At 40.9% G+C, this 17,614-nt stretch overlaps 2 protein-coding genes across 2 annotated transcripts; both read right to left on the reverse strand.

The window, feature by feature from the left end:
* Positions 1 to 422: 422 nt before the first annotated feature.
* Positions 423 to 4,335, reverse strand: LOC130114743 (C-C motif chemokine 4 homolog). The gene is made up of 3 exons (XM_056282643.1): positions 4,175 to 4,335; positions 1,848 to 1,968; positions 423 to 819 (listed from the first exon to the last, which is right to left on the reverse strand). Exons 1-3 carry the CDS (start codon positions 4,230 to 4,232, stop codon positions 726 to 728), a joined length of 273 nt encoding a protein of 90 aa, XP_056138618.1. The 5' UTR covers positions 4,233 to 4,335; the 3' UTR covers positions 423 to 725.
* Positions 4,336 to 9,133: 4,798 nt separating this feature from the next.
* LOC130114758 (C-C motif chemokine 18-like) lies at positions 9,134 to 12,149 on the reverse strand. The gene is made up of 3 exons (XM_056282663.1): positions 11,953 to 12,149; positions 10,908 to 11,028; positions 9,134 to 9,880 (listed from the first exon to the last, which is right to left on the reverse strand). The coding sequence occupies exons 1-3, from the start codon at positions 12,008 to 12,010 to the stop codon at positions 9,787 to 9,789; spliced, it is 273 nt and encodes a 90-aa protein (XP_056138638.1). The 5' UTR covers positions 12,011 to 12,149; the 3' UTR covers positions 9,134 to 9,786.
* Between the last annotated feature and the right edge of the window lie 5,465 nt (positions 12,150 to 17,614).

Here is a 17,614-nt window from a genome sequence, read left to right on the forward strand (position 1 = left end):
GTTACAGGAACTAATAGTCTTCAAAGAATCTGTAGACATTAGATGCACATTTCTTGACTCTTGCGAACCGTAAATCCCTCATCATCTGTCTGAAAAGCCCTGCAAGTCTGCATGTTCAACTTTTTTCTATTCAATAAATGCATATATCATTATTATTACAATATCAAATTGTTTATAAACATTTTTATTTGTTGGCTGTGTTTATCAACACAGAGAGAATCAATGAAAGTGTAAAGAAATGCAAAGCATATTTAAAATAACTGTATTTAATTATAGAAACCACTCATAAATAGTTCCTCCAGGCCAGAGATTAAAAAAAAAAATCTTATCTGAATGTCATGTTTGCTCTCAGTTCTCCGATCTTGACTTGGTAATATGAGAAAGCTGCATTCTAAAAACACAGGCTGTGGCACTAATGTGAAATATTAAAAGAATAATTAAGTCAAAGTGAACAAGAAACTTTACACTGGTGTAGAAGCAGTGAAGACACATGTCCATGGTATGCATTACTCCCATTTAATAAAAGCATGTACCATTCGGTTATACAAATTTGATCAACTAAAACTGACGGGGGAGGGCTTTAAAAATTATTTAAAAGGAACAGTAAAAGTTGATTTCTCATTTTGAAAAGCTTTTTTTTTAATCATTTAGTGAAATATCCAAACAAAGGTCTGCAAGTTGAAGTTGGACAAAGCAATGCTATTTAAACCGTTAAGTGTTACGCTTTATGGGGACATGAGTTTCTCCTTGTTGAAAGCGTCCTGTACCCACTCCTCATGGCGTCTGACGCAGATCTGTTTCCCCTGGATGGTGTGCACTCTGCAGAGACATGGCAGCACAAGGCACATAAGGTCAATCCCACAGGCAGATCACTGTGGAAACTAGGTTGGTTCAGTTGTCCCAATGCAAAAGGTGACTACTGATATGGAAGCTAACGTGTTAGCAGTTCACATTTTGTAAAGGTCACAACCCTTAGCCCTGTTTTATCCACCTTGAAGCTTGTTCTAGGGTTTTGCTGTGGTTGCTCATTCGCTGTCACAAAATCCCAATGGAAGAACATCCTAAATTCTATCTCAGTGCACCTTTTGAAGAAAAAAAAAATCGAAGATATCTCTCCTAGGAAAAATAATCATTTTCAATTACGCTAAGGCACTTAGTGTTATCAATAATTATTCAAAGGTTTCATTTTGTCTTCCTTTTTTCCCCTCAATGTTGTCTACCTGTCTAGACAACTCTTGGTTGACAACATTTAGTGTTGAATTTTGGTATTTGTTAGTAAAAGAGACATTTTTACAGATAAAGTTTGATCAGAAATGAGGAGGTGAGCAATTAATTTGATGTTTTCTGTGTTTGATCGGAAGGATGAACCTCAAATGATAAGTATTTCTAAATACTAACAGTAAAAAAAAAAGTTTCCTTTGCTATAACCATGTATTTAACCATTTGTCTATCAACAATAAGTGAAATATAAAGGAAATCTAAATCTGAACAGCGGGCTGCAGAAAATAGTTCATTGTTCACCGTTACGTGAACTGACTTCCACTTAGGTGTATGGTATGATGAAGCAGATACTGTATGGTGGGTATGCAACATTACATATCTTCAAACATTAACCAGATGTTGAGTAGTGTACCTGAACCTCCAACACAATAGGAACCAGATACTGGAGGCCAGTGAAACCCAGAATACCTTTAGAAGGCTCTTTATGACACCCCTACAACACATAGATCAGCTTCTCCTCTGACACACTTCTGCTTTTCAGTAGGTACAAATGTCAAAAGCATGGAAGGACATGTAAAACTCCAAGCTATGAGGACAACAAGAGTTAAACTGAGACAGAGACGTACATGAAGCCCTCTTCCTGGCAATGGATGCCAGTCTCCTTGATGGTCACAATTTTGTGAATTGGGATCCTCATGGTGGAGAATTCAAAGCAACAGTTTTCAGGTTTCAATGTATTGCTTCCCCCTGCAGAGAGACATAAAGAGATACCTTAGTGCATCGCTACACGTTGTGGTCAACGTGCAGAACAGCAGGCTCATAATGCCATGCTCTCTCTCTCAGAAACACAGTTCATATGTTGCTAAAATGGCTTTTCAGGGACACATGAGCACATTGTGTTCACATGATGTGCTGAAAATATATTATAATTAGATATGGCTTGCAAGACTAGACAAGTTGTAAATGTTTACAGGTTCAATACATGTTTGGATAATTGTACAGAAAAATGAAAAAAAATGAAAAGGGTCATGCCAATTCTATAAAGTTTTATGACAATAGCTCTCATAATGCATTACAGTACTTAACATTTCTTGCAGTGTGATGGTATGAGAAAAAATTGAGTTTTGAATCTTATTCATTGTTTTATCAATTCACATTAATTTCTTAAATGCCCCAAATCCCTTTACAACACGATGTAACATTCAAATTCCCCATTCAAACTCTGTAATACTACTGGTCTGTAAAATTATATTTCATCATCAAAGAAAATAACTAACAACAGCCCTTTTTAAAATGCAACACATCTAAGTTTTCATTTCGTGCCAGGGCTCAGCTCATACCTTTTTACACTCTTATCTCACCAACAGAACATTTTCTGTTGTTCTGGGTAACTCTACCTCCTCGGTGGCTTAGTTGAGTTGTAGTGTCCCTCAAGGCTCAGTTCTTGGCCCCCTTCTCTTTTCTATATACATGCTGCCCCTTGGCCAGGTCATTCAAAATCACGATGCGCTCTACCCTACCATTTTTATGCTGATGACACTTAGTTATACATCCGACTAAAACAAACAGATCCTAGCGCTCTAGCAAACCTCACAACTTTCCTCTCTGACATTAAATCCTGGATGTCCGAAAATTTTCTCAAATTTAATGATGATACGTCTGAGGTTATTCGGTTCGGTCCCGAAAATTACATCAGCCTTTTTGTTACTAAAATTGGTGGTCTGTCAGGTAGTCTTAAGCAGGCTACTAGGAATCTTGGGGTAATATTCGATGCCAGCCTCAGTTTTGATAATCAAATCAAACATGTTGTTCAGTCATACTTTCTCCAGCTGAAGCTAATCTCCAAAATTAGCTCATTTTTATCAATTGCCGATCTGCAAAAAGTTGAACATGCTTTTATCTATTCTCCGCTTGAATATTGTAATGCACTTTATTCTGGTATCAGCAAGGGCTCCCCTCCACTGTCTGCAGTTGGTACAAAATGCCACTGCTCTGCTCAATATTGGGACAACAAGGCATGACCCTATCTTTCCTGTGCTTTCCTCCCTACACTGGCTTCCTGTTAAATTCGGAGTTGATTTTAAAAATTTATTGCTCACTTTTAAGGCTTTAAATGTTCTTGCTGCTGCATACATTTTTGAGTTATTGACCTGGGATATGCCCGCTTGATCTTTAAGATCTGCAAATGGAGCCTTGTTAGTTATTCCCAGGTCTCGGTTTGTTACAAAGGGTGATCGAGCTTTTGCTGTTAGAACACCCACACTATGGAACAATCTAACTGTTGAACTAAGACAAACCAAGTCTCTGGCTTCTTTTCATTCTCCTTTTAACACTTTTCTTTTCATGAAAGCTTTCACAAATGTTTGATATTTGTCTTTATTTATACGGTTTTTTATATTTTTACTCTTACTTATTTGGTCTTCCTTATTTTTGCCTTGTCTGATTTTGTTGGTGAAGCACCATGTAACATTGTTTTAGAAAAGTGCTATATATAATTATTAAAATTATTAGTTATATTGTAAGAGAAGTTTCCCTTTTTGGAAACATTCTCACCCCGGGACACAGAGAGAACAATGCAGCTTAACCCCACCAGCCTATATTTCAGTGGGTTACAAATGTCGTTATTAATGGTCATGACATCACTATCATAGCAAACAGAGGGTTAGCTAAACTTTGTTTTGAGTCACAGTCATATTAGTTGATACCAAGCAGAAAAGGTTGTCCATTAAATCCCCGGCTAAAGTCACTGTCAAGCACTAAATAAATAACCCAAATACTCAACGTTGTGCCAGGATGTCCTGGATTCTAATGAGATCAAAATCTGAAATTAAAAAAAATAAGTTGCCAAATATTATTAAAATTATTTAAGTTGCATTAAAATGTTTGCAACATCTGACCTATGGAGCGCTACACGTCTCCATGGGCTGCAACAGAGAGGAAAAGATAGGCATACATAGGGCATCGCAGGTGGTGAGCAGCAGCAGTCCCAGAGCGAGGCAGAGCTTTGTCATGGTGCTTTCAGGGTCAGACTGCTGACTGTCTTCGGTCTCGGCTGTCTGAGCAGATCTCCTCTGGTGCCTCGGTGTCTTGCAGTCGTTCTGGTTAATGGTGAGGGTGATAAACTTCTTAGTACCACATGTATGCTTGGAAACTGAAAAAAAAGATACCATCAAAATCCCCCCCCACCACCACCACCACCACCACTACCCCCGCCTTTTAGAATGACAAGATGCTATCAAATAGGTTGACCGTGGCTGCAGTTGTGGCTGTGTGAAGTCTACGGCACACAGTGTGAATATGAACGTGTCTATTTTCACAGCAAACAAGTCAACAGCTTGGCTCATAGTGTATGTCACTGTTGATTTATGCATTGTCAGATAACAAATTCAGCGGTTAGTTAGCCAGAAGCTCTTGTGCTCCGTGTTTATTTTAAGAGAGGACGCATAGAGTTAGAAATAAAAGAGGTTCAATAAAGTATCATCAGGACTTCATGCAAAGATACGTCTCAGATGTTAGCGGGGCACGCACTAAAGCCCCATAGAGATGTACATGTTTCAGCTGAAATGACAAACCTAATCTCTCGTATATTCCACCTGGCAACAACACAGTGGAAAGAGGTAACGGTTGAACCATTTGCTAACATCACTGAGCTCAGATATTTAAAATGTTAGACTTTTCCACCTTGTACCATGCAGAAATCAGTTGATTGCTCAATCTATATGTGGAGGGAGAAGTGTATTTTGAATTTAGGGCCCTGCTCATCTCCCCGCAAATAAAAATTCAACATGACAGTACCTACCATCATTAAACTTTTTTCCCCGATTTAAAAAAAAAAAAAAAACCTTTCCTACCTAAATGGACGGGATTCAACAGCTGGGAACGGGTGTAGCCCTTTCACCACAAAAGCCGTGACCACTCTGTGGCACTCCTCGTTTCCTCTTTGGTCATACTTCCTTTTCTTGCCAAAGAGAACGGTGTCTCGCGGCTTGCCACCTTCCCTCGCTCTGCTGGGGGTTGCTGTCAGTACTGAACCACAGGCTTGGACTCAAAACGCAGACTCGGCCTCAGTTCACAAAAAATCAGTCCTTTTAATAAAAATTAGGTCGGTACACAGGTGATCAGATAACAAGGCAACAGTGTCCAAATCGGCAGGCGAAAGGCAAGGTCAAAAAAAGGCAAAAACAGGTCAGGAAACTATAGGGATCAAGAAACTCACACAAGGGGGAAAATGGTGGAACGCTGTCACAAGGAACAAGGCGACCTGGCACAGAAGGAAGGGAACACCAAGACTATATACTCTGGAGGAGGGGAGACAATGAGACACAGGTACAACACGTTAGGGCAGGGCAGGTAATCACACAGGAGGGAGACACATGAGGGCAGGAAGTAAAGGACCTGAAACGAGACAAGAGGTGAATATCAAAATAAAACAGGACGTACAAGACAAAGAACACTGGGAGAAACAAATGATAATGTAACTGTCCAGGCAGGGCGTGGCAGGTGCTTGCTGTGATGTTGAGCTAGGGGGCGCTCAGCTCCCCTTAATAAGACATGGGCTCCCCTGAAAACGTGATTTGTGAAAATTTGGGGGGGGTCTGTGTTATTTTGACATGCAATTTCAGTTTTGTGTAGCGCCATCACTGTAGAACATTGTATTTGTTGCAGCACATGTTTGACATGTAACAGCCACCATACTAAGGTAACCGCCTACTACTGCTACTGGAAGTATGTCAGCAGTCGGTCTGCCGGTTACATACAAAGAGATCTGTTGTACCAATCAATAAACCTGTTAAACGTTCTCCAGTGTCTGACCACTTGTCATTCTACATGGTGTCAGAAGTGGGATGGGATGTAGCTTGAGTGGCTCTTTTTGTTGGTGTGGTTTTGTGCTGTTACAGACAGGGCATGAAAGTGTTATCCTCTCAATGTCCTTTGTCATGGTGGGCCAAAACACAATGTCTCTGGCTCGGCGTTTCGTTGACTCTGTGCCGGGGTGGCCTCTATGTAGGACTGTGTTGTAGTCCCTTTGTAGCGATTTGGGGATTACTGCCTTTGGGCCTTTCATAACGATGCCATCTTCGATCGTGAGCTTGTCCCTGAATGTAAAGTACTGATGAACGTCTGCTGGCAGTTTGAACTCCTTTGTAGGCCAACCATGGTTGATGATGTTGCATATTTTCTGAAGGGTTGGGTCCCTTTCTGTGTTCCTTGAGTTCATCTAAACGTGAAGAAGAGATCTTACTGCCATGACCTCAAAATCTGTTCATTGCTGTGCTGCTTGGTGGACTGTCTAGGGGCTTGTGACAACGTGTCAGCAAGGTACATGTGTTTCGCCCTTTGGAAGATTCAGATTCCTCAGGATGCCTTTTGGAATGAGCAGCGCCAGTGAAGTGTCTCCCACACCATGGGCGACTACGTTAACCAGTCGACCAAAGGGTCCGACCCGTTTATCCATGCACGTTACACTACCCCCCTCCCTCCTTCGGGAAGCGCGTCCCCGCACTTCAGCTCCCTCACACCTCTGGGAGCACGTGCTTCCGATGGCCTCATAATCTCACCATCCCACTTATGGCACCAATGTAGCAAATTCACGGGGGCTGCCAGGAACCGCCGCGGCCGGGACGCAAACCCGGATCTCCCGCGCCACGGGCGACTACGTTAACCAGTTGACTAAAGGTCTGTGAATGTTCTCATTCATCCAGGTCATGGTTATCCAAAGGAGTTGAATCAAGTGCAACTGGACTTGGTATATATCCGTGAAGACGTTTCGCCTCTCATCCAAGAGGCTTCCTCAGTTCGTGCCTTTCTGACTAGACCTTGACTAAAGGGTCTGACCCGTTAGCCGGGCTAGCGAGTCTATTTATCCGTGAGCATTACAATACGCTTCTTTACTTGAACAACCCACGTCACACTCCTTCTCCCCTCTTACATTCACTTACAGCCCATCTTGTCCTCTAGCTCCCCCTACTGTCCTCCAACTGCATCAACTCAAGACGTCACACTAACCTAGTAGCTAGCTAAGCTAGTTAGAACAACTAACGTTAGCATACAGTACAGAGCCACTACACGAGGTCAAGATCAAAAATGCAAATATAAAGATGAACAATAAAGTTGAACAATAAAGATCTGAACAGATTAATTATATAATTTACAATATATATACAAGAACCCCCAAAAACTACTATAGAATCACTAATTTATCTCAGGCTAATCTCTTTTTCTTAGCGTTCTTATTTTATTTTCACCGCGCTTCGAATACTGAAAGCTATGATGAAGATTGGAGAACAAATCAATATAGGCTCGGAAAGACTGATCTAGTGTTCTCTAGTTGGTTAGACGGGTGTCAATCATTTTCAGGTCAGGGAGAGACTGGGTGAAGCACTGTTTCACTGGGTGGGCATTAAAACGCGTCATAAACCATAACTGTCGAATCAACGACATGTAAGGTACTACATCAATTTACATTCACTTACATTGGGTTAGCGAGGCAGAACGCTCCTCTGTGTCACCTGAAGAGGGCGCTGTGTTGCACAATACCCACGACACTTTTTTTTAACATTGACACTTTTTTTGTTTGATTCACAGAGGAAATAGTCATTCTAATGAAATGTTGGCATCTAAAAAATATATTTTATGTGATATGTATGTTGTGGGTTTTTTTTGTTGTTGTTGTTTGTTTTTTGGTGAAGCACTGTTGTCTTATAGAAACCTCCTCTGGTGGGACTGACATCTTTACATCAGTAGTCTACTTCTATTATACATTTTTGTGTTTTTTTTCTGTGGTAATAATTTATTTGGAGAAATATATGTAACCGGTTATTTTCTTGCCCGGTGCGGGATTCGGTACGGGGTGTACTGCACCACAAGGCGACGTCACTAACCGCTCGGCTAAAGGGTCAGACCCGTTGGCTAGGGACTAACGTGTCTTATTAGTAGTTTACAGTCGTCACCCTCCCCGGAAGCGCGCCCTCGCGCTTTGTTCTTCCCGCGCTCCGAAGAGACTTCTGAGGATCTGCACACTTCCGGATCCCACCGCTGCCACCAATGTAACCGGTTATTTTCTTGCCCGGTGCGGGATTCGATACGGGGTGTACTGCACCACAAGGCGACATCACTAACCGCTCGGCTAAAGGGTCAGACCCGTTGGCTAGGGACTAACGTGTCTTATTAGTAGTTTACATATATTTGATCACACTTATGAACAATGCAGTATATCTGATGGGATTATTAGCGTTACAAAACAACGTTGTCATTTATGTAATACACAAGCAAATCAAGAATGAGGAACATCTGTAAATTTATTTCTGACTTTCCCCTTTTTCTCCCTATTTAGTGGCCAACCGCTCCCTATTTTTAGTTCAAACGCCCACCCTCATACTGCACGCGTTCTCCGGCCGGCAGTCCCGAAGGAGTCGCCTTGCCGCTTCTGGGACAAGGCGACTCCAGGCCGAACCGCTGCTTTTTCCGACACACCCAGAGACGCATTCATGTGACGAACACAAGCCGACTCCACCCCCTCCCAAAGCCAGCGTTGCCAATGATGGGTGCAGCCATAGTCGGATCTGACGAGACTGAGGCGCGAACCCCGGTCCCCGGTGGACAACTGCATCAACACAAAGCCGATGCTTAGACCGCTACACCACCGCGGACCCTAAGAATGAGGAACATCTTTAGGCCCATTTTGCCCTGAAGATGAAGCTTCATGGTGCTGCTACGGACACTTAACCAGGTGTTTCACTGATCGAGTGCTGGGGGTCTCCAGGAAAGACCCTGGCTTGAGCTTTGTTTTCAGGTATCCAGGAACCACACGGACAGTCTGCTGGTTAAGTGTCTGTCAGTGGCTGTTCATGACAAGTTTCAAAGAAACTGTGCTCATAAAATTAGTCTATTTTTTCTGCATTTTGTTATGGAATAGAAGAATTTATTGTGCGTATGGAACTGGACCATTATAGTTATGGAGTTACAGGAACTAATAGCCTTCAAAGAATCTGTAGACATTAGAGGCACATTTTCTGACTCTTGCAAACCATAAATCCAACATCATCTGTCTGAAAAGCCCTGCGAGTCTGCATGTTCAACTTTTTTCTATTCAGTAAATGCATATATCATTATTATTACAATATCAAATTGTTTATAAACATTGTTATTTGTTGAATGTGTTTGTCAACACAGAAAAAAAGAAGTGTAAACCCAAAAAAAAGTTATGCAATATATATTTAAAATAACTATTTAATTATAGAAACCACGCATAAATAGTTGCTTCAGGCCAGAGATTAACAAAAAAAAAAATCTTATCGAGAAACTCTACACTGATGTAGAAGCAGTGAAGACACATGTCCATGGTACGCATTACTCCCATTTAATAAAAGCATGTACCATTTGGTTATACAGGTTTGATCAACTAAAACTGATGGGGGGGCTTTAAAAATTATTTAAAAGGAACAGTAAAAGTTAATTTCTCACTTCGAAAAGCTTTTTTTTATCATTTTGTAAAATATGCAACTGAAGGGTCTGCAAGTTGAAGTTGGACAAAGCAATTTCTTTTAAACCATTAAGTGTTACGCTTTACTGGGACATGGGTTTCTTCTTCTTGAAAGCGGCCTGTACCCACGCCACATGGTGGCCCATGCAGATCTGTTTCCGCTGGACGGTGTGCACTCTGCAGAGACATGGCAGCACAAGGCACATAAGGTCAATCCCACAGGCAGATCACTGTGGAAACTAGGTTGGTTCAGTTGTCCCAATGCAAAAGGTGACTACTGATATGGAAGCTAACGTGGTAGCAGTTCACATTTTGTAAAGGTCACAACCCTTAGCCCTGGTTTATCCACCTTGAAGCTTGTTCTAGGGTTTTGCTGTGGTTGCTCATTCGCTGTCACAAAATCCCAATGGAAGAACATCCTAAATTCTATCTCAGTGCACCTTTTGAAGAAAAAAAAAATCAAAGCTATCTCTCCTAGGAAAAATTATCATTTTCAATTACGCTAAAGCACTTAGTGTTATCAATAATTATTCAAAGGTTTCATTTTGTCTTCCTTTTCTCACCTCAATGTTGTCTACCTGTCTAGACAACTCTTGGTTGAAAACATTTAGTGTTGAATTTTGGTATTTGTTAGTAAAAGAGACATTTTTACAGATAAAATTTGATCAGAAATGAGGAGGTGAGCAATTAATTTGATGTTTTCTGTGTTTGATCGGAAGGATGAACCTCAAATGATAAGTATTTCTAAATACTAACAGTAAAAAAATACGTTTTTCTTTGCTAAAACCACATATTTCATCATTTGTCTATCAACAATAAGTGATATAAAGGAAATCTAAATTTGGACAAAGGGCTGCAGAAAATAGTTCATTGTTCACCGTTACGTGAACTGACTTCCACTTAGGTGTATGGTATGATGAAGCAGATACTGTATGGTGGGTATGCAACATTATATTTCTTCAAACATTAACCAGATGTTGAGTAGTGTACCTGAATCTTCAACACAATAGGAACCAGATACTGGAGGCCAGTGAAACCCAGAATACCTTTAGAAGGCTCTTTATGACACCCCTACAACACATGGATCAGCTTCTCCTCTGACACACTTCTGCTTTTCAGTAGGTACAAATGTCAAAAGCATGGAAGGACATGTAAAACTCCAAGCTATGAGGACAACAAGAGTTAAACTGAGACAGAGACGTACATGAAGCCCTTTTCATGACATTGGATGCTAGTCTCCTTGATGGTCACAATTTCGTGAGTTGGGATCCTCGCTTTGGAGAATTCGAAGCAGCAATTTCCAGGTTTCCATACATTGCTTCCCCCTGCAGAGAGACATAAAGAGATCCCTTAGTGCATCGCTACATGTTATGGTCAACATGCAGAACAGCAGGCTCATACTGCCATGCTCTCTCTCTCAGAAATGCAGTTCATATGTTGCTAAAATGGCTTTTCAGGGACACATGAGCACATTGTGTTCACATGATGTGCTGAAAATATATTATAAAATTAAAAGGGTCATGCCAATTCTGTAATGTATTTTGACAATAGCTGTCATAATGCATTACATAACATTTCTTGCAGTATGATAGTATGAGAAAAAAAACTGAGTTTTGACTCCTATTCATTCTTTTATCACTTCCCATTCATTTCCTAAATGCCCCAAATCCCTTTACAACACAGTATAACATTCAAGTTCCCCATTCAAACTGTGTAATACTACTGGTCTGTAAAATTATATTTCATCATCAAAGAAAATAACTAACAACAGCCCTTTTTTAAAATGCAGCGCATCTAGGATTTCATTTTATGCCACGGCTCGGCTCTTAGCTTTTTACACTCTTATCTCGCCCCGGGACACAGAGAGAACAATGCAGCTTAACCCCACCAGTCCATATTTCAGTGGGTTACAAATGTCGTTATTAATGGTCATGACATCACTATCATAGCAAACAGAGGGTTAGTTAAACTTTGTTTTGAGTCACATTCATATTAGTTGTTACCAAGCACAAAACGTTGTCCATTAAAGCCCCAGCTAAAGTCACTGTCAAGCGCTAAATGAATAACCCAAATACTCAACATTGTGCCAAGATATCCTGGATGCTAATGAGATCAAAATCTTAAATAAAATAAAAAGTTGGCAGATATTATTAAAATTATTTAAGTTGTATTAAAATGTTTGCAGCATCTGACCTATGGAGCGCTACACTTCTCCATGGGCTGCAACAGAGAGGAAAAGATAGGCATACATAGGGCGTCGCAGGTGGTGAGCAGCAGCAGTCCCAGAGCGAGGCAGAGCTTTGTCATGGTGCTTTCAGGGTCAGACTGCTGACTGTCATCGGTCTCGGCTGTCTGAGCAGATGTCCTCTGGTGCCTCAGTGTCTTGCAGTCGTTCTGATTTATGGTGAGGATGATTAACTTCTTAGTACCATATCATACATGTATGTTTAGAAATTGGGAAGAAAAAAAGGTACCATCAACCCCACCACCACCACCCACCCCCACCTTTTAGAATGACAAGATGCTATCAAATAGGTTGACTGGGGCTGCGGTTGAGATTGTGTGAAGTCTACGGCACATAATGTGAACATGAACGTGTCCATTCTCACGGCAAACAAGTCAACAGCTTGGCTCATAGTGTATGTCACCGTTAATTTATGCATTGTCAAATAACAAATTCAGCGGTTAGTTAGCCAGAAGCTCTTGTGCTCCGTGTTTAAGAGAGGAAGCATAGGGTTAGGAATAAAAGAGGTTCAAAAAAGGATCATCAGGACTTCATGCAAAGATATGTCTCAGATGTTAGCGGTACATGCACCAAAGCCCCATAGAGATGTACATGTTTCAGCTGAAATAACAAACCTAGTGAAATGAGGGCTGAATAAACTTAAGAACAAACTGCAATGTGCAAACAAACAAGTCTCCTTTAAATCTGTACAATATGCACCACTTTAAAATATTATCATTTTGAGGCGTTAAGCTATCCAAACATAAAACTAGTAAGGGTGGTAAGTACATATAATGCACATAGAGCAAAGTCAATGTTAAAAGTGGTCCTCTCTGCAGAGGGGCTCTGCATTGTGAAAGGTAAGTATTACTCATTATTGGGACAAATTAAACTCTAAATCACTTCATGAGCGGCTTTTATGCCGCTCCACCTTGAAGCTTGTTGTAGGGTTTTGCTGTGGTTGCCCATTCATTTTTGCAAAATCTCAACAGAAGAGCATCCTAAATTCTATCCTAGTCCACTTTTTGAAAAAAAAAAATCAAAAATATCTCTCCTAGGAAAAATTATAATTTTCAATTATGCTAAGGCACTTAGTGTTATCAATAATTATTCAAAGGTTCCAGTTTCTGTGCCTTTTTTCACCTCAATGTTGTCTACCTGTCTAGACAACCCTTGCTTGATGACAGCTAGTGTTGAATTTGGTATTAGTAAAAGAGACATTTTTACAAATTAAATTTGATCAGAAATGCGGAGGCAAGCAATTAATTTGATGTTTTCTGTGTTTGATAGAAAGGATGAACCTCAAATGAGAAGTATTTCTAAATACTAGCAGTAAAAAAAATGTTTCCTTTGCGAAAACCATATGTTTCATCATTTGTCTATCATCAATAACTATGTTACATGATTTGGAGTCAGTGGCACTGATGGAAAGACAGGAGGTGGAGCTGGAGGTGGCAGAGCTGACAACGCTAACATTTTCATTGGGAGTGGCGAAGAAGGACAGGATTAGGAATGAGTATATTAGAGGGACTGCTCAAGTTGGGTGGTTTGGAGACAAATCAAGAGAGGCAAAATTGAGATGGCTTGGACATGGGTGGGGGAGAAATGCTGGGTATATTGGGAGAAGGATGCTGAATATGGAGCTGCCAGGGAAGAGGAGAAGAGGAAGGCCAAAGAGGAGGTTTATGGATGTGGTGAGGGAGGACATGCAGGTGGCTGGTGTGACAGAGGAAGATGCAGAAGACAGGAAGAAATGGAAACGGATGATCTGCTGTGGCGACCCCTAACAGGAGCAGCCAAAAGTAATAGTAGTAGTGTCTATCAGAAATAACTGAAATCGAGAGGAAATCTAAATTCGGACAAAGGGCTGCAGAACATAGTTCGTTGTTCACCATTACCTGAACTGACTTCCACTTAGGTGTATGGTATGATGAAGCAGAAACTGTATGGTGGGTATGCAACATTACATTTCTTCAAACATTAACCAGATGTTGAGTAGTGTACCTGAACCTTCAACAGAACAGGAACCAGATACTGGAGGCCAGTGAAACCCAGAATACCTTTAGAAGGTTCTTTATGACACCCCTACAACACATGGATCAGCTTCTCCTCTGACACACGTCTGCTTTTCAGTAGGTACAAATGTCAAAAGCATGGAAGGACATGTAAAACTCCAAGCTATGAGGACAACAAGAGTTAAACTGAGACAGAGATGTACATGAAGCCCTCTTCCTGACAATGGATGCTAGTCTTCTTGATGGTCACAATTTTGTGAATTGGGATCCTCATAGTGGAGAATTCGAAGCTGCAGTATTCAGGTTTCCATGCATTGCTTCCCCCTGCAGAGAGACATAAAGAGATCCCTTAGTACATCGCTACATGTTATGGTCAACATGCAGAACAGCAAGCTCATACTGCCATGCTCTCTCTCTCAGAAATGCAGTTCATATGTTGCTAAAATGGCTTTTCAGGGACACATGAGCACATTGTGTTCACATGATGTGCTGAAAATATATTATAATTAGATATGGCTTGCAAGACTAGACAAGGTGTAAATGTTTACAGGTTCAATACATGTTTGGATAATTGTACAGAAAAATGAAAAAAAAATTTTAAAGGGGTCATGCCAATTCTGTAATGTATTTTGACAATAGCTATCATAATGCATTACAGTGCTTGTGGTGTATGAAACACTACTACTGTTCTAAACTGTTTAAGTAGATAACTGGAAAGTGCACACGGCAGACTTATGAGAGTAACGTAGTATATTTATTCTTACGCTGTAACAACCTAGCTATCCCGAGTAGAGCAGAGTACCAAGAGAATGCCATGGTGGCGATTCTGCCTTATATACTCTTCAGGAACAACCAATAGCTGACCTCCACCTCATTCAGCACCAATCACATTGGTCTGTGCACATTCAAAACCAACCAACCCACACTGGTTAATATTCTGTGTTGGGAACACCACAGCTCCCCCCCTGTAAATTCAAACTTCTTTTTTTTTTCCCTAGGATTCTAACATATCCTTTTTGCTCTTAAGCTCATAACCATGTACAGTATTTCTTCAACAGTAACCATACATTACATTACAGATTTCTTTTCTCTTTTTTTTTTCAATAACCAATCTGCATGTCAGTCACAAGTTCAGTCTATCAGGAGGACGTCTGTCTCTCACAGGACAAGTGTTCCTTTCCACAACTGGGGGTGGTGGTTCTACAGGTCGTTCTTCCACAACCTGTGGTTCAGGATGTTCTGACACATCAGTGTCTGCATTGAAATCATCAATCTCCCAAGAAGCTTCATCACAAGAGTCCATTTGAGTCTGATCTGGATTTCCCTTGACACCCAACATCTGGTTCACATGTCTTTTCACACAATTTCCATTTACTTCAACACTGTATGTGACAGGACCCAACACTTCACTTATAACTCCATTCAACCATTTCTCCCCTCCCCTGTAATTTTTTACCAACACGTGTTGACCAACCTTAAAAGACCTAACACGGGGAAGATTTGGTTCAGACTCGGTCTGCATTCTCTGAGAGAACTTTGGTTTGATAAGACACAACCTGGTTCGCACCTGTCTTCTCAGAAATAGCTCAGCTGGGGTCTTTCCTGTCTTAGTATGGGGTGTGTTTCTGTACCCAATCAGAAAATTTGCTACACAGTGCTCAAGCGTCATACCACCAATGGCTCTATTCTTTGCAAGGGATTTCTTAAGATTTTGGACCTATCTTTCAGCTAAACCATTACTTGCAGGATGGTATGCAGGTGACTTGATGTGTTTTACTCCATTTTTAGTCAAAAATGACTCAAACTCTTGCGATACGAACTGAGGTCCATTATCAGTTACAACCTCTTTAGGCAACCCATAAGCTGCAAATAAATTTCTCATTGCTTCAATTGTCTTAGATGAAGTAGTAGTGGTCATGGGAACTATCTCTGGCCATCTAGCATAGGCATCCATCACTACTAAAAACATCTGCTTGTTGTCCTCAGCAAAATCAAGATGTACTCTTTCCCATGGACTCGAAGACCATTTCCATGTATGTATCGGTGCGGTAGCAGGCATACTACGCTGCTGCTGACAAATAGTACACTGATTCACTTCACGTTCAATACTGTCATCTAATGTAGGCCACCAGAATAAACTTCTGGCGAGGGACTTCATTTTAACTATTCCCCAGTGGTGCTCATGTAATTCCGACAATAGCCTGTCTCTTAGTTTATCAGGCACTACCACACGGTAACCCCATAATAAACAATCATCCTCAATTCTAAGCTCTAATTTTCTCTGAAAATAAGGCTTCAGTGACTCATCCTGTACATGTTTAGGCCATCCAGTTAACACCAACTGTTTAACCACTCTTAACACAGGATCTCTGTCTGTTTCTTTGGCTATTTCTCTAGCAGTAAGAGGTAAGTCTTCCAGGTAAGACACTCTGTAAATTGGGTTTGACATCACATCTACATCAGGCTTCACAGGTAATCTTGATAAAGCATCAGCATTGCTATGCTGCTCTGACTTCTTGTACTGGATTTCGTATGTATACGCTGCCAAAATTAGAGCCCACCTTTGTAATCTAGCGGCGGCCAGTGTTGGCACACCTGTTTTAGGCCCCAGAATTTTCAACAGTGGCTTGTGGTCTGTCAATAACAAGAATTTCCTTCCATAAAGATACTCATGGAATTTCATAACTCCAAAAACAAGACCCAGTGCCTCTTTTTCCAGTTGAGAGTAATTCTGTTCTGTTTTAGTTAACATTCTGGATGCAAATGCGATAGGTCTCTCACTTCCATGTTTCATTTTGTGGCTGATTACAGCACCAACTCCATAAGGAGAAGCATCACATGCTAGTATGATATATAACTCTGCATCAAAATGTACTAACAATTTATCTGACTGAAGAGACTTCTTTGCACTATCAAATGCACTTTGACATTTCTCTGACCATTCCCAGGTTGCATCTTTATGCAGCAATGCTGTCATTGGATGAATCAGAGTAGATAAATTAGGGATAAACTTCCCATAGGAGTTTAACAGAGCTTTTTTATGATCAGTAGTTTTTATTTTCCTTTAACACAAATACAGGCCATGACATCACACATGGATTACAGAGATGGAAGGAACAATTTAACAGGGCTTACTAGACAATATCAAGAGACAGACACATTTGGATTAAGGGTGATCATAAGACGAGTCTTAACAGTATACAAGACAATAGGAACAGCAGAGAAAATAAAAAAAACAAAATAAAAACATAGTTGGCAGATAGACAGTAGTCTATAAATAGATCTTAAGATATAGATTAGTTGTCACAGATTACACGGGGCCTCTAATGAAGGAAATATAGTGTGTCCACTTGGCCTCATATTTCTCCACCTGGTTGATGAGTCTAAAGGAGAGTCGCTTGTGTGCTGCCACAATTCCCAGATGGGGGAACCATACATTGGTGTGAGGTAGGGTGGCCGACCTCCACTCTGTTACCATGAGCTTTCTACCCAACATCAGGGCTGTCTGGACCCACTCTGCCAGTGCTCGTGGAAGGGCTTTTAAAGGAGTAGGGTCTCCCAGAACAAAGAGGCTTGGAGAAAATGGGATGTCTGTTGTTAGTATGAGTTTGATATTCTTATATATAGCTGTCCAGAATTCTTGTGCAACACGGCAAGACCACAGCATGTGGA

The sequence above is a fragment of the Lampris incognitus genome, chromosome 6 (genome assembly GCF_029633865.1).
Source record: "Lampris incognitus isolate fLamInc1 chromosome 6, fLamInc1.hap2, whole genome shotgun sequence".
In the NCBI taxonomy this organism is placed as follows: Eukaryota; Metazoa; Chordata; class Actinopteri; order Lampriformes; family Lampridae; genus Lampris; species Lampris incognitus.

Excerpts from the sequence above, each read along its gene's own strand:
- LOC130114743 (XM_056282643.1), bottom strand. The coding sequence starts at position 4,232 with ATGACAAAGCTCTGCCTCGCTCTGGGACTGCTGCTGCTCACCACCTGC. Across the intron at positions 1,969-4,174 it reads CACCACCTGCGATGCCCTAT|GGGGAAGCAATACATTGAAA; the intron begins GTATGCCTATCT and ends GTCTCTCTGCAG. Across the intron at positions 820-1,847 it reads TGCCAGGAAGAGGGCTTCAT|AGTGCACACCATCCAGGGGA; the intron begins GTACGTCTCTGT and ends ATGTCTCTGCAG.
- LOC130114758 (XM_056282663.1), bottom strand. The coding sequence starts at position 12,010 with ATGACAAAGCTCTGCCTCGCTCTGGGACTGCTGCTGCTCACCACCTGC. Across the intron at positions 11,029-11,952 it reads CACCACCTGCGACGCCCTAT|GGGGAAGCAATGTATGGAAA; the intron begins GTATGCCTATCT and ends GTCTCTCTGCAG. Across the intron at positions 9,881-10,907 it reads TGTCATGAAAAGGGCTTCAT|AGTGCACACCGTCCAGCGGA; the intron begins GTACGTCTCTGT and ends ATGTCTCTGCAG.